The 17,173-nt window shown below is 43.5% G+C and overlaps 1 protein-coding gene across 7 annotated transcripts in view; it reads left to right on the top strand.

Moving 5' to 3' along the window:
- Positions 1-15,689, top strand: part of CACNA1I (calcium voltage-gated channel subunit alpha1 I) — a 363,153-nt gene extending 347,464 nt beyond the window's left edge. For 5 of the 7 annotated variants that reach the window (XM_083573883.1, XM_083573884.1, XM_083573882.1 and 2 more), the window contains 4 exons: positions 4,346-4,465; positions 5,259-5,424; positions 6,924-7,120; positions 9,823-15,689. In XM_083573883.1, the coding sequence (XP_083430009.1) occupies positions 4,346-4,465; positions 5,259-5,424; positions 6,924-7,120; positions 9,823-10,533 (1,194 nt within the window). In that variant the 3' untranslated portion in view covers positions 10,534-15,689. The remainder of the gene's footprint in view (positions 1-4,345; positions 4,466-5,258; positions 5,425-6,923; positions 7,121-9,822) is intronic. The other 2 variants (XM_083573885.1, XM_083573888.1) reach the window with 1 other exon arrangement.
- Positions 15,690-17,173: the final 1,484 nt, after the last annotated feature.

Genomic DNA, 17,173 nt, shown 5'->3' with positions numbered 1-17,173 from the left:
CAAGACCATAAAATGAGTAAGTACATTACCATAAACACCATAAAATGAATAATCAAGTTTACAGAGAATCATAGAACTCAGTATCCTAGGTCTGGATTGAGTGAGCCCCTGAGACTGTAAACAAAAAAATATGCATCCTTTAATTTTAGCTCCAGTAATCCATCCCCTTCAATTTGTTAGTGCACTGCTGCTGGAGTAAAAAGGGGAGAGGGGAAATCATATACATATATACAAACTTTAATGTGCCTATTCAAGACATTGATAATAACTACAGAATAGCACACAAGCCAGAGAAAACTCTGCACTCTCAAGTCCCGTAGTAATAAAATGTTTAACTGTGCATTTAGTTTGATTTCTATATAACTCAGTGTCTTTTTTTTTAAACATTATTTGTTTCCTGCTAATCTCTATGTAGGGAAATGTGCGTGCACTAAAAAGTTTTACATGTATTAAGAGTGTTTTTCATAGAGAAAAGAAGCAAATGCACAGGCACCAAATCATTGTACTTGTGGCCAATAGTAATGATAATGTGCACCACATTTCAGACCCATATTTCCTCCAAGGAGATCATCTTCATGTAAGAAAAGTGAAGCATAAGGGGCATCCCTTAACATTATCTGGCTTATTCCCATATATTTCCAGTCATAAATATTTGAAATCAAGTGCTGGCCTGAGTTGCACAAACAAATCAGCAGTTGCCTGGGGTAGTAATATTTTTTAAATGGTGAACCATCTGAGAACCCAAAAGCCTCCTGAAACATCCAGGTATCTGTAAGCCAAATTGAATTTTAATAGGACTTGTAAGGCATGTCTTGTCCTAAGCATATTTAGGATTGTGCTATAAGTAGTCGTGCTGACCTAGCAAAGTTCATAAGTATCCCTTTAACTCTCAGCTACAATGTTTAGTCCAGTGGATGCTTCAGAATGACCCAGAAGCTTACAATTAATGAACCACATCCATTAGGTTATTTGACCCCAGTAAGGAGCTTGACGTAGTCCCAGAAATTGTGGATTAGAATTTCTGTTGCTCTGGGCCACCATCTGAAAACAAGTACAGTGGTACCTCGGGTTAAGTACTTAATTCGTTCCGGAGGTCCGTACTTAACCTGAAACTGTTCTTAACCTGAAGCACCACTTTAGCTAATGGGGCCTCCCACTGCTGCACGATTTCTGTTCTCATCCTGAAGCAAAGTTCTTAACCTGAGGTACTATTTCTGGGTTAGCGGAGTCTGTAACCTGAAGCGTATGTAACCTGAAGCGTAAGGTACCACTGTAACTGAACTAGGGAAGTCTGTGGATTGCTTCCACAAATGCACAACCCATTCCTTACATGTATTTCAACTATGCATAAAGGAAAGCGGCCTGAAAATTTCCAGGAAAGTGATGTTTTACGCTCTGGAAACAGATGTAAATCTGAGAAATACCTGGCAATATTCCTGGGACCTGCTTGGCCATTCATACATTTTAAACCTGCATCTGACCACTTCCACATTAGAGATGCACATCGTTCCAGCCATTCCCCTGCAAGCATTTTCAAAACATTATAAAAGTGTGATGTCAGGAATGGCTCTAAGCAAAGTTGAATGGGATCCTGATCAAGGGTAAAATAGACTGGGAAGCTCTCCTGGGCAAGACACAAATTTGAAATGACTCAGAACTCCATAAGAGCAAAGTAGCACTCTTGTGTCACTTCCATTTGTTTCAGAGTGACTGGCTGAATGGATTGTGTCCAAATCTCCCCTTTATGTTCCATAAACCACTAGACTTTGCCAGCTAAATGAGCTACATGGATGATGGTGGCCATTGCATTTTTCATTTGCTGTGGTCAAAAGGCTGGCATCTTGTAGGATTGATGCATGAAAACCTAATTTTTATTATTTTAAGAAGTCCTGTTTACAATAGAATATTTTAATTATGATGTTTCCTTTTCATAGAATCATACTCAAATTATGTTGCATTTTAGTCCAATACATTTTTTAGGCGATAAAAGATAATACAGAGAGAGAAATAACAGAAATTATTGCAGGGTTTGTCCACCTTAAAATCAAACTGATATTTTAATTCTCAAAGCACTAAGAAATTTTTATTGTTCAAAACATATAAACATTTGAGAGTATAGCATGAAAATCCTAACTCTAGTTTTAAATAGATTCCTCCCAACAACTGTAATGTGTATAAATTGTAGTATTGAAATTAAGTATTTCAGAAACTCACACTGTAAATAAATAGAAACAATATTTTTATTCCCACACCATTAAAAAAGATAGAAAAGCATATGGGGATGTTGCAGTAACTCTTTTCTTTTTAAAATAATGTGTAAGTATTCTGTAGTCTAGGCTAGAATTTTAAAATGTAAGACATTTTCTCACCATACTAACATCATTGCTCCTTTCATGACATTAGTCTAATTTCATTATCTGTCTCTATGAGGTTTGCATATATCTAGCAATTTGTACTGGTGGCACATAGAATCATAGACTCATTGAGTATTTAATTGGCATCACATGATCTGTCAACACATAATGGAGAATTGAAGCTCTGAGCAGAATGTTTTTTCTCTTTATGAATTTGTTAGGTGCTTTTTTGTGCTGGATTTCAGTGGAAAAGATTGTCACTTCTTGCAAAGCAGCAGTACAGCAAATATTAACTGTTCTAGCATTTGTAATCCCAGGGTATTTTTGAAAGCCACAAATCAGGAAGGGTTACTTTTACAGTCTTTTGCAGATGTAATATATCAGTGTTCCCAGAGGTGCAGAGTTGAGGGTGTTTTGATATGAACTTCAGTTATGTGTGTGATAGCTGATGAAACTCATTAGATGAACAGTTCAAATAAAGGCTGTGTTTCCTTTTTGTGTGTAGATATTGTGTGTAGATAGTTGTGTTGTGTGTTGACGTGGTGTAATTGTGGTTTTCCTTTCCTTTCTTTTCTTTTCTCAATGTTTGGATCATTGGTGGTGGTTATACTACATTTTGCATAGCATTGGGCACAATCCAGCACGCAATGCATAAATCCCATTGACACCACAAGATGATGCACTGGATTGTGCCCACAATGCTCTAACCTGAGTAGTTCAGTAGATAGCTTCCATGGAAGTACCGTTGTGTTAGTGCTACGAAGATTGCCGTCATTGTGTCCGTTTGCTGGATTACATCATGATGGTGGATTACCTTTTTGGAAATCTACTTAAGGCATATCTTCCATTCATTCCCAATGAGGTCTTGGTCTGAAGGAGTCCTAACATGGCACTGCCACTGATTCTGCTATACTTCCTGTCCAAAGCCATCAGCTCTCCATATCATCTTTCGTCACTATTTACAAACACAACATGCACACGCAGTTCTACACAAACACAGGAAAGCAAAGACCTTGCCCGAGGAGCCCTGCAAACTAGGTCAAGATCACGGAGATGATACGCAACCAGAAAAGATCAAATGCCACACTAGATTAGTAGAAGTTCTCTAGAGGCCAGTGCTGCCTTTTGAAATTGAAGATGGCTATGTAGGCTGAATCAGAGGGAAAATAACGAGGAAAAACTAATCCAGTGAATGAAATGGGAGAAGATGGGGAGGAGATGTCAAGGTGGAAAGTTATGGTGGAAAGAAACAAGAGCTAAAGACATAGGAGCAAAGACTTGAAAACAAGGAAGATTCCCTTATAAAGTTAAATAAAAGCAACAACTGGGAAAACAGGAGAGGGGGGTAGAATGAGAGCAGAGTGTAGGATTTTTTTTTTAGTTCCATCTTTGTATACTGGAATTAGAAAAAGGAAAATAAGAAAAATAAGTAAGGAATCCAGAAGGAAATAGCTGGAGGAGTTGCTCAGCTGCATGATATTGATATGGATTGCATGAAACATGGTTACTGTTGCTGGAATGAAGGCGTCCCTATTGTCATCCTGTTTGACTGGAACAGGTTCTTCTATCCTCAAACAAGGGTGTCGTTTCCTCAACTGGTCTCTGGGATAGGCTCTGTCTGGAGAATCCCCCTGCCTTTCCTCCACTGGTATGGAGTCAGTTGCATCCAGAATCACGGAGCCAAAATTGTTAGGGCTGAACAAAACACCTTCTTCTCTGCATTCCAACCCAAGAAGATGTTGATAGTGAATGTACTGCAGCTAAAATGGTCCATGAGAAATGCCAGTGACTGCTTTGTTCTCTCTTTTTCTGTTCTTTTCTCTCCAGAAACAATTTATTTCATTGTATGCAGAATTGGGTTAGGACTCCATAAACCTCATGTGTGGTCTTCCTCCTTGTCATCGAACCATTTCTTAAAGCAATGTGACTGGTTGAGCGATAGAATCTATCTGTGATGTGTGATAGCTTTCCCCCACCCCCTCTGACTGCAGGTTCAGCTGGCCGAAATGGAAGGCTTATCACTCAACTCTGATAAGTCTTCCATCCTGCTTGGGGACGATGGAGACAACAACAGTGTCGATCAGCCAAGCCCTAAGGAGGAGGAGGCCAAGGTAAAACTTTCCAAGAGTTTGTGTGGATATATATACCCCTTTGAAACAATCACTGGGCTTCAGGCCAGATAAGAGAAAGTACTTCTTCATACAACACGTAATTAAGCTAGGAAACTTGCAGGAGGCTGTGATGGCCAACAAACTTAGTTGGATGGGAGAACTCCACTCCCTCCACCTTCTCATATACAACCCTTCCTTAAACTGAAGCGTCTTCCTGGGGTCTTGCATATGAGCACCTAGAGCAATAGAAGGGAGTGGTATATGTGTGACAGAAAATGAAGCTAGTAAGCTGTGCTTGTGTGACTAGGGCAAGTGGTGTGGGTTTCTAAGAGGAAATAGGTATAGAAAAGATATTGCAAATGTTCATACATTTCCTTTTCTGCTAGCTATAACTTATCTGGATGCAGATGATGCATATCATAATAGGATATGGATGTGGTTGATTGATTGATTGATTGATTGATTGATTGATTACCAGTTAGTGATCATTGTAGGATAAGTGTTAATGCACTAGAGATGTTAAGGGGAGGCAAAATCCCAAGGACAGGGTAGCATAGGGAGATGAACTGTTTGATGAAAGTAGGACATTATTATCCCTTTTGCTACCCACAAACTCAGTGGCAAATGCCTCTTGCAACTGGGCTCTAGTGTCCCAGGAATATTCTGCAGGTATTTGAATACAGCTGTAAATGTTCTTATTAATCAAATAATGGATTTGACAATGGATTTCTTCTTCTATTTTTTTTTTGATAAATTAGAAATTTTATAAGGCAAATGTCTTTCTTTTATCTAGGATGGTGAAGACAGTCCTAACTCCACAGGGATTGTGGGTTTGGAGGAATGTCTCTTCCCTTTAACAAATATGGAAGCTTCTCCAACTCCAGAAAGCTACTTGTGTGAAGTGGAGAAAATCTCTTTCAGTCCAGTCCAGTCTTGGCTGAAGAACGAGAGCAACCCAGGTGGGCAATATCCTAGTGCTCCTTTGGACAATCCCATGGTGCCACGCAAAGATACCTTGTTCTTCTGAGGGCCACTTTTTAAGATACATATTGTACTCAGCTACAGAAAGCTGACTACAAATGCATGCACGGTTTCATCAATTCCAAACTGCATACTTGGAAATAAATTAACTGATTTTCCCAGTCCTCTTTCCCATTCCATCCATTCCCAGGGGAGGGAATGCCAGTGTAATCCACTTCATCAGACAAAATGTATCGCAAGATTGGCTGCATAAATCTAAGCGTATAAACTGTTTCTTCCCAACATCATCTGTGAGCTGCACATCTTTTAACTTCAGTTTTCAAATTCAGCCTCCTGGCCTTGGCAATACTATGTGTTTTTTAATTCATTGTTTCATTTCTATGTTCCACTCTTTCTCCAATGACCTCAGGGCGCCATACGTAGTATGTATTTCCTAACAGATCTATGCAGTAGTTTAGGGTGAGAGAGACTGACTCTTCCAAGGTCACTGAGTGAGCTTCATGGCAAAGCAGAGATTAGTCATCCTAGAATTGCCTCTGGCTTTCTCTCTCCTTTAAAGCCAAAAAGATTTCAAAGTAAAGCCCAAGCTGTAAGTAAAGATCAGTCCTGGACCATTGCCACAGTCTCTCATGCTGACACACCACTGGGTACTGAATTAGGCCTTGTTCACATCACCAGCTCTGTTCTTTCTTGGTGTTGGCTGATCTGCCCTTGATGGATTACTCAGGGAAGACTGGGCAATGGGAGAAGAAACATGGCTGGAATAGGGGTACTGCTAGAAGTAGAGAATAAATTCAATTCAGTTTGCATTTAAATGTGAACATATCAAATTCACACTTTTCAGAAACCGTGCATGAGCTGAAACTCAAGCCTTCAAAATTTGTGCTCCTCCAAATTCTGCAGTACAGTCCTCCAACCAAGTAACGTGTGCAAAAATGTATACACTAGGGTAAAGTGTTCATATAAATGCATATATTCGTAAAAAAAAAACAACCATAGAAAAATGCAGTATATTAGGGGGAATTGCCTTGCAAAAGTATGTGTATTTGGCAAGATTGTACATAGAAGCGTGTGTATTAGAAGTTCACACAAGAAGCTCATGAATTTTCATGAGGACTTTTTAAAAGAAAATCTCAAATTGATGTAGAAATGTAGAGAACTGAACTTTGGAAAAGATTGGGAAAATGAGACAAAATGAAAGTGACATATTCACCCATCCGTAAGGACTGCTAGCTACTGTCCTTGCTGGAAGTACTGGCTGAGGGTGAAGTGCAGGCTGAGTACTTCCAGTACTGGCTACCCGGGAAGAAAGAGCGAATAGATGGCAAGGAGGAAGAAAGCATTACAAGAAAAATCAAGTTTGATTGCCTGTGTTTCCTCATTAAAGAAGTGACATGTGGATGTACCCTGCAGATTTCTGACATGGGTAGAAACGGATTTGAACAGTGCTGATTTTTTTCCTCCTTGACTCTGTCAGGTCCTCCTACCCCCTTCTCTCCAGATCCATCCAATCCCCTGTTACCATTGCGAGCAGAGTTTTTCGTCCCAGCTGTTCCTGCCAATCCGCCAAGTCAGGAGAAAGCTTCCTGCCCAGAGAGCCTCCCAAAAATCTCTTTGCAAGCTTCCTGGGCGTCTCTGCAATCTCCAGGTGTCCACTGCTCACTTATCCACCAGGTAAGGACTCCTACAGCCACCATTCCTCCATCTGTCCATTACCAGACACTTTAGCCTCTCATAGACTTAAGGTAGAGGGGATTAGATGTTGTGTGGGGGAAAAGGTGACTGCCACATTTAGATTTTGCACTCTGACCTGGAAGTGGAGGGGGATGTTCCGCACAAACAACATCGTTCTGTAGGAATTTGCTGGAAGACAGGCTTCTTCCATTTGCTTGTTTTAGCATCTCATCAGTGACACAGAGCCAAGCTTCAAGGAAAATGAGCTCATGTTTGAAGTTAGTGTCAGCTCCATCACAGACACAAGGACCGTGCTTTGTTGGTATAGTCACAATTCCACACCGCATTGTGAATTGTCTTTATCTTGGGGGGGGGGGTTAATAAAACTAGGTATCCACGCAATGATGAGATCCTCAGAACTAGATATACATTATTGGGGTTGAATATTAGATAAACCTAGTATAAATGCTTTTCCCTAGCTTGGCCACACCTCATTTCAGGTGTTTTTCTCTCTAACTTCCAATGGCACACACCTGTGGAAGAAGAACAAGTCTGGGGGAAAGATGAGCAGTGGAAAGCTGCAGGTGGATAAGGAAAAGAGACTTAATTTATACCTTGCCTTTTGAACAAGATTGTGACTTTCCAGGCTATTCTCAAGCCCAAAGCTTTATCGCTGCAAACTGGACTCTTGGCCCTGACTTTGAAGACACAGAAGTGAAATGTGGAATTCCAACCTTACTTTGCAGCCCCAGATTGGATAATAGTCCTCTCCTGTCCCAATCAGGGAAATTTTCCATTTTGCAATTTCGTGAAGGATAAGGCTATCAACAGCTACTAGCTATGATAGCAATTTTCAGCCACCACTATGAGAGGCTCTGAGTGCAAGTTGCTGGGAGCTACAGGTGGGGAGAGTGCCCTTGCACTCAGGTTCTGCTTGTGAGCTTCCCATGAGCATATGGTTGGCCACTGTGAGAACTAGGCTGGATCCAGCAGCATCTATGCTCTTCCCTATTTCCCCCTATATTTATGCCAAGATCCAACCACCTCACATGCACACCTTGCAAAGAAGGTGCAGGAATATCCATACAGGGTCTTCTGAGTCCTCCTCCTTCCTTACTATAGATACTGTTGGGGAAACATCAGGGTTTGTGTCCATTACCAATCAAGGGAGGACGTGTCCACATCTCACATAGTTTTAACCAGGCTCTCAGATGTAAGCTACTCCCACAAAGAGTATAAATTCCCTATGTGCAAGAAGCCTGGAGAGAGGCAGGGTACCTTTCTTTTTAGCCTGGAATAGTCTTTCTTGATCAGCAGGGATTGGGCACATTGATGTGCCCACTTGGCATCACTTCCATGCCCCACATGGACCCCAGTTGTCTGGATGCTTGAGTGACACAAATAATTCCCCAAGATTACGTGTGCTTCCCTTACTTTGCTACTAAACCCATAACTGCCTTGTTGTTGTCCTGATTCTAATGCTGTGGACAATTAATGTACATTGGAGTCCCTTCATATGCTATGGAATGAAGGGTTGTGTGAAGAGGGGAAGAGAGACCTGCTCCCAGACATGGCTCCTCTCTTCCAGGTCCTGCTATTTCACAGCTGCTTGGTTGCAGACCACATTCTAAGATTGAAATCAATTGCTGGAGGATGTACAGTTTTGGTCTTGAGCACTTGAAGGACGCATGTGCCAAGAGCACTCCAGAGTCCCTTTTTACATAGCATTGACATGTTGGCAGACCAGCTAAACAACAATAATTAAAAGGGGATGGCCTGAAAGAGATGTGTAAAATTAAAAGCAGTGTGGGGAGAATTGAGAGAGAGCATGGAAGGAAAAAAATGTCTCTCTTATATAATAATAGAACTGCAGGGCGTCTAATGATATTGATTGGCACTAGAGTCAAAATGAAATATCTCTTCACAAAGCGCAAAATTAATGCCATTCATTACCACAACTTGTGATGCTGGCCACCATCTCCGATAGCTTTTTCAAATGAAAGGCTAATTAACTGGAGACAGATTCATCAAATGTCTTCTAGGCAGGACTGAAAAGACATAGACGTCCATGTTCAGAAGTAGTGCCCCTCTCTCAGGCTCTGGAAACAAGCAAGAAAACACCTGTCATGTATGTAGTTGTCCACTGCTAGAGACAGTGGGTGGCACTCAACTACATTCTACTCAGAGGAGACCCATTGTAATTAATGGATCTAACTTGGTCACGTTCATTAATTTCAGTGGGTCTGCTCTAATTAAACATAGCTTAATTAGGGTGCTGACATTAATGGCATTTGGTCTGATCCATCAGTGCCATCTATATATATATATATTTTAATGGCAAAGTAATGTTTGGCCAACAGTGGTCCTGGTGATGGTGCTGCACATTGCTGTTTTCAGGAGATACTGCTGATTGGGAACTAAGAACTGGAACAGTGTCCAGTGTGCCTTCTTCAGGGTGGTGAGATGTGAATTGGGGGCAGGCAGCATTGAATTGCTTTAATGTTAACCTTCCCACTGATGCCCCAGTTGCAGCTGGTGTCCATGTCCCTCCCTCACACAACAGCATGACAACTGAGAAATCATAGGACAGTAGAGTTGGAAGGAACCCAGAGGGTTCACCAGTCCAACCCCCCCCCCCCCGCAATGCAGGCATCTCTGCTCATCAACCACTTTGTTTCTGTTGTTGATTCTTGACCCTGCAGACCACAGAGAGCGACACCTCCCTGGAAGACTGCAGGAGCAACAGTTCGGAAGGCAGCTTGCAGACCACACTGGAGGACAGCTTAAACCTCAGTGACTCGCCCCAGTGCACCCTGGACCTCCCAGTTGCACTGTGCCCAGTGCCAGCCACAGCCACCAAAAAAGCCTTGGTGGCGCCTCTTTCCCCTGCCTCCCGCAGGCAGAGCTTGAGGGGCCGTGGGATCTTCACTCTCCGGAACATCAGCCGGCACCAGCGGAGCCACAGCAGCGGTGGGAGCACGAGCCCCGGCTGCACTTACCATGACTCCATGGACCCTTCGGACGAGGAGGGCGCAGGGAGCAGCCTGAGAGGCGGAGGCAACAACAGCGAGCAGTCAGAGACCCTCAGCAGTCTCTCTCTGACGTCCCTCTTCTCGCCGCCCCCTCCGCCCCAAGGTCTGGCGCTTGTGAAGAAGTGCAACAGCACCAGCAGTCTCCATGCCAACCCTTCCTCCCGGGGCTCTGCAGCAAACGATGGCAAGCAGTTCTACTCTGTTGACCCCAGGGGTTTTTTATCCATGCCCTCGTGGGTGACGGACTTCTGCAAGAACAGCCCCTCTCCGCGGGAGGGCAACGTACCAGAGGGCTCGGACAGGATTGAGACTGCAGGCCACAGCTCCCCAATTCCTTCCGAGTTGCAGCTGGGGAGCGGAGTCAGCAAGAGGAATAGATGAGGCAGCTCCCTAAGACAGGGAGGAAGAGCGTCGTGTGAACAAGGGAGCGTGTGCTGGCTGCCATTTCCGAAACAGTTCCAAACGCAGGAGCTGTGGAGAAGGAAACAAGCAGACACGCAAAATATAAATATGTGTGTGTGCGTGCGTGTGCGTGTGTATGTGTGGAAAACAAAGACTTTTGTACCATACCTCAGAGACACGAGAGAGCGAAAGCAATATGTGGACCCCCCCACCCACCTACCCATGCACAGGACCACCACCTCTGCAAAGATGACAGTGGGGCATAGGAATCCAGAGAATTCTGGGTGATGAGGCTGAAGAGCCTCTGGCCCAAGGAGTAGCCTGGGGGGCAGCCGTTTACTCCTCTACATAGACAAATATATATGTACAGATATAGAGAATGATTTATTTATTTTTTTTACAGAGAGTTTAGGACTTCCAGAAAAGTGCTAAGCGTGAAAAGGGCAGGGTCTTGGGGGGAGGGGATTATTTCAGACTGAAATCAGCAACCAAGCTGTGTTTTAAGGGTTTGGGAATCTCTTTTGAGGAAAATCAGATTGCTCTATGTTTCTATTTGGGAAATAGTAATAGTGCAAAAGCTATTGTCCAGCTGTTTGGGGGAGACGGGGCAGCAAAGGACAGCTCACTATGTGAAAATGCTCCATAGAGATACTTAGGGTGAGCACCATTAAATCTTCAGCTGGGGTTGTGTCCTCTCAGTGTAGTTGAGCTCCTCAGGCAAGGACAATGAAGGCTCCATTTCTTAAATGTGAACTCTGAGGGTCTTGCGGCTCCGACTGTGGGGCCATGGAGCACTGGAGGCTATTCAGGTTTGCTTTTTTTTAAGGGTGTGCATGTGACAATGAGAAGTCACAGGGCAACTACTGGATGCTCCAATTCTCACTGATCTTTTTTTTCTTTTTGCAAAAAAAAAAAATCTAAGAAAGAAAGCTGCTTGGGGGGAACTACTCTGTACTGTTAAGGGGTTTGGGGTGTAGAGTTTATTTTCTTTAACATTCAGTACTTTTGAAGAGTCTATTTTAGAAGCCCAAAGGTGCAAAAACCATCTCTAGAGAAAGGTATGTTATTTTTTACAAATATATTGAAAGAATAAAAATGAAACGTGAGAGAATGAGCAAGAGGAGCAGGCCGAACCTCAAGCGTGAAGCGCTATTAGCTCTCTGTCTCCAGTTTGGGGCTCATAACTTTGACACACAGGGATTTATCTCTGAATAATCTTAGGGAAGATAGATGAGCCTTGTTCCTCCCTAATGCTTTTTTATGGCCTTCTGTGCTAATTCAGTGTGGTGGCTCTTGGACTGTGTCAGATGAGATAAGAATTCAACACAGTCTGCACCTTTTTGGGGCCCGACAGCAGAAGTTGATGGAGAGGGCCAAACTGCAGCTGTGGTTGGCATTGCATGTATCTTTTAAAAACTTTAAATGGCTGCTGCTGCTGAAAGGCAGGAAGCAGGATGGATTGGGACCACGATGCATGCAGGGCGGCTTTAACCCTTTCCCCTTGTTTCATAACCCTGACAGCCCCCCTCAAGCTGCTTTTTGACACAGGAAGGAAGCCCCCCACTGGCTCCAATGAGTACTTCCCTCTGATGCCAAATAGCAACTTGTGGGGGGCAGGAGGAAAGAGTTAAACTGCTTCCCCAGGTGCTGCAGTGTCAGTCATCGTGATTTGGCCCCACATCAGCTATTTATGGTCTTTAAAAGTTACACACAACACCAAACTGCATGTATAATGTCACATGTAGTTTGGCCTTGAGTGAGTGAGTGTGTGTATGTGTGTGTACATGTGTGTAAATGTATGTGTATATGCAATACAGTGAGTTATTTATTCACCAGTGAATGTTTGAAAGGATTGTTGCTCGCCTTTTCTGTGCTTTGCAAACAGGGTGGATTGATCACCAGGGTGGTGGCCCGTTGCTGGTTAGATATAGTGGCTGGTTAGACGAAATCTGCTCAGTCATAGGGATCGTTCTCAAAAAAACAGAGAGGTCCGTTTCTTTCTCTATCATGTAACTCATTCCCAGTGATTCAATCCCCCTTTCAGGGTGCCTTTGTATCCAGTCTTGCTTTTTCTACCACTAGCCAAGCCCTCTTCTAGGAAGACTGATTTCTGGAAAGCATATATTATTATTTTTCAGGGCAGGGGTAGGACATTCAGCGATGCAACTTAGTGTTGCCAACTGACCCAGGGGTGGGAGCAACCTGGCAGGCTCCTTTGGCAGAAGCATGATCCACAGAAATCAGCAGGTGAAGCTTTTCCCATCATGGAGATGGAATCTCTCTCTTGCTTATTGCTGCAGATCGAAGCACTGTTTCATGGCACATCTACAGGTGCTGGTGGAAAAGTTGGCAGCCAACTTAAAGGGCTTTGGGAAAACAACAGTAGGAAACGATCCCCTTTCCTGCTACCATGTTTCTCTTCGCTGAAAGGCACATGCCATCGGGGTGGAGGGGGAGAGGTGCATAGGGAGCAGAGCTTGCTTTCAGAGGAGGGCACTCCTGTCCTCTGCTGCATAGAGTGGACCACACCTACCTCTGTGGACCCCTTCTGCAATTTTGGGGCTTGCGCCAAGGGTCAAGGCCCTTTAAAGAGCCATGATTGTAACCCCCTGTAACGTAAGAAGCAAGGGCACTGCTGGTCTGTATGTCAAAACAGTTGTTTTGTTCTTTATATTTGATGAGGCAGTAAATACCAAATGGAGATGGAATTACAATGGCATCACACCTCGGAAAGTAATACATGTTCCTTAGCGAGTGCAGAAGCTGAACTGAGCAGTGTGTCTAATGCTCTGGGATCCCCTAAGAGATCTGAAATCCCCACCTCTTCAGATAAGCCACTGGTCTGTGTTAATAAAGCAATAACAGCAGTGTTGATTTTAAATGTTTATTTTGTGCTGAATTTTGTGCCATGTTTCCCACCTATTTTCTTTTTCAAGCATAAAACTGTCCTGGGGAGAGAAAAGGCAGCCCCTCTTTAAATCACACACACTCCCCTGCAAGGGACAAGGAAGCAGTCTCTACCAAAACATTTTAATGAGACTGAAATTGATCAACTTCATCATCCCCATCCCATGCTGAAATCGTTCAGGGGCCAGTTCATTCTGTTCATCAGGGAATCTCCAGCCATTTTTGCTTTTGGACAGCTGTCAGACGACAACATCAGCTCCCGTACCAAACACCAACAGAGGAACAGTAGACCTCACACTGCCTGCCAAAATAGTAGGTAGGGATTTTACATTCCTATTGGATGTTGCCTATGAAAATCCCTGCAAAACTCAATGGGGAGCCCAATGCACATCTGCACGCTCACAATATCATTCCAAAATGTCATGGTGTGAACTGAATATATGAAATTGTACCTAGATATGCTTGAAATGTGGAGAGAGAAAGCCCACTCACACGCAAAGACAAAATATGCAGTGTATAATGTTGTCTGCAGTTATTTCAAATGTAGCCTTAAATAGTGGAGAGGTGGACATGAAAAGCAGCTAGGAATTTAATTTCCTTGTATTGAGAGTGGCTGCAAAGTCTGAGGAATTCAGAAGGGGTGCTTAACCCTTCCTTTGCCCACCCGTTTGTCTCTGTGTTAGTGTTGGGCCCGCTTGTGTTTGTACTGTAAAGTGTTGTTCTGCCCTGAGAATGGTCGCCATCAAAGAGTAGAGCAGGGTTCAAACCTGCATTGCTTAGAGCCTGATTCTATGCATGTTTAATTAGAAGTAATTCCCACTCTCCAGTGGTGCTAGGCTGGGTCTCCGGTTGTCATGTTTGAGAAAGCACCATCTCATATTCACAAGCAGGTTTTCTGCTTCATACATTTCAGTTATTTTGATAACCGTTTATGTCTTGTGAGCCCTTACATTTCAGGGGCTTGTTTTTTGTTTGCACATTTTTCATAACCTTACAATAGGAGGGTCTTTGTTGGGGGGCTTCTGGCTTGGCCTGGAAATTCTGAGGGAAGTCAATGACCCAGAGAAGGTGCTTTCCCAAACCTTCTAAGGTGACCCATCTTCTTAGAAGGTTTAATTTGATGATAAAAGCAGTTGTCCCTTCCTCCTAAATAAGTGTCCTCAGGTGGCCCCTAATGCATCACCAAAAAAAGTTGCATAAACTTTGCATATGGCAATTTATATGTTTAGATACAAATCTGGAGGCAGACTAACCAGGTGACCTGTGTGCCTCTTTGGTCTGCTCTTCTGGTGTTAACTTTTGATGGGCAACTTCAAAAGCCCTGCTCTCTCTCATAGTTCTTTATCTTTAAAGTAGACCTTGATTACACAGTCCTTCAGAGGACAAATAGAGCAGTGTTCTCTGATATCCCTTCAAATATGACAGTCACCCTAAATGTGTACCTGGCAACTAATCTGGATGAATTGTTTGGGTACAGACAAAATCTATGCTGTTGGAAAAACTATAACCTGTTATCCCAGCTATGAATCCACAATCTCGCCTGGCCTTCATTTTATGAAATATTCAATGCCTCATTTATCTGAAGGTGCTGCCACCAATTTGTGTCTATAGAAATCCCAGCCAACTTCTGTTATGTAACGCTCTGATGTTTAACTTGAATTTAAAACACACAGACATCTACACCTTATCAACAAAATCCCATCCTTCCTTCCCAAAAACAGATTCCTCGCTCGCATTTTCATTTCTTTCTACAAGTAAAGGAAAAGGCTTTTGGCCTAGGAAATGTGTTACCATGGCAACCAAGGACTAGGTTATCTTTAGAGAATATTTTGCCTCTCCCTTTTAATTATTTACTAATGGTTTTGAAAAAGAAGAAGACACATCTATTCTTCCCAGAGAGTGGGTTGTTATAAAATGCAACAAAATAGGTTATTTCTGTGTGCTGGCTTAGAGTGAAGGTTCTGCTCTATTATGTGAGAAGGTCTGTTTATGCCTGGTTGGTCTCCTTTCCACTGGGGCTCTCTTGTCCAGTCCCTTTAGTGGGGAGTCACAGGAAAACACAGGTCCCTTGTGCCTGCAGGAATTTTGTCTATCTCAGAAACTGCACAGGGAGGAAAGGAAGTCTCATTGGAAAGTCTCCCCAGTGAAGGAAACAAAACAAAACACAGGAGACAAATGCACTTTGTGTAGAAAGTTTTGAACATTAAAGTATTGCCTTTTGACAAGAACGACTGTGGTGTGGTGTTATTTCTCCTGCTCTCCCCACAAGAGGTTGTTTCTGCAGTATGGTAGCAAGAATAAATGTTTTTTTAAAACAACTGCTCCACTTCACTGCGAAAGGAGGGGGTTGCCCACCCTTTTCAGCTGATTATCAAAACTAGGAACCGATTATAAAAGTTACCTAGGCTGCACCCACATTATTCCATCTTCCCAATGTTTTATTGCCTGTCAGTTTCTGCATTTTATGTGATCTTTCAGACAATGTAAAATCCACTTCTGGAAATCTCATGGAATCTAGCAGAAGTTTAATGTCTCCAGGAAAAAAATAATCCAGAAATATTGTGGGAGTTTTTACATTGCAAGGGCTTGTCCACACTTCAGCTTCTCCAATGATTTCTAGGCACAAGTCCAAGAGGTTTTTCATTTGCCCTGCCACTTTCCCCAGGAAAACCCACTGTTTGCCTCTGAATCATAACAAATTTCAATTGACTTTTCTGTAGATTTACATTTGTTCCAATTCAGCTTTAAACAGCAGGTTGTGATTCGAGGACCCGATCCCCGCTTGGGGAATAAAGACACGTGGACACAGAATGTAAGGTTAATGGGTAAGGTAAAGGCCACAACTTTATTGATTACAGCATGTGAGAAGGTATTGGCTTAGGCATTGGACCACGGAACATTAGACTCCACCCACTCGTAGAGGGGTGAGTCTGAGGAGGGGTTAACCACCAGTAGGGGAAGCCTGTTGATGCTAATCCAACTATAGGCTCTCCCCTGATGTCACCGAGGGTCGTGCCATGGCCCCCCACCACACGGGCATCGGACAGGATCCACGACCGCCGGATTCCTTTAGCAGAATACCCAAAATTGTCGGGGAAGGCGATGGCCACACCTTGCCCCCGAAACACCAACAACACATTCCAATGCCTAACCGCCAAATACCACGAAAGCTGTGACGGTTACTACGAGGTAGGTGAAAAAAACCAAGAGGCCGGGCCAATTTAGCCAATTGGAAAAAACTCCTACCAGGCCCCCTGGTTAAACAGGGCGACCAACCAGAGGTTCATAGCAAAGTCTCAGGAGCAGCTAATCTAAAGGGAGTGGAGGGTGGGTGACTCGAAGAAAATGTGTGTGCAATGGTGGGGATGGCTGGCGCGTCTGCGTTTGAGCAGCAAGCCACGCCCCTGTCAAGCTCCCCTATTGGGTGCCCAACTGGGGAGGGGCGTGGCGCCAGCCCTGGAGTTGAAGCAGGGGGCGGAGTGCCCCCTGCATGATGCAGGAATCGTCTCCCGCTCGCAACCCCTTCCCTCCTGGAAGCAGGAAAGGCTTTTTCCCAGGGAAAGCAGCAGAACATATAAAAAACCTCTCAAATATGAGCCTTGAAAACACGGGACAAGCAGAATATAATGTGGACCAAACAGAAGTATGGCTGAGTGTTGCATTTTTCATGGTTTTACCACCAGACAAAGTCACAAAATTGTGGGCTGCATTT

The sequence above is a fragment of the Podarcis filfolensis genome (assembly GCF_964270895.1).
Source record: "Podarcis filfolensis genome assembly, chromosome: 10".
Taxonomy (NCBI): domain Eukaryota; kingdom Metazoa; phylum Chordata; class Lepidosauria; order Squamata; family Lacertidae; genus Podarcis; species Podarcis filfolensis.
The sequence above is the reverse complement of the archived record's forward strand: the minus strand, read 5'-3'. Positions and strand labels throughout refer to the sequence as shown.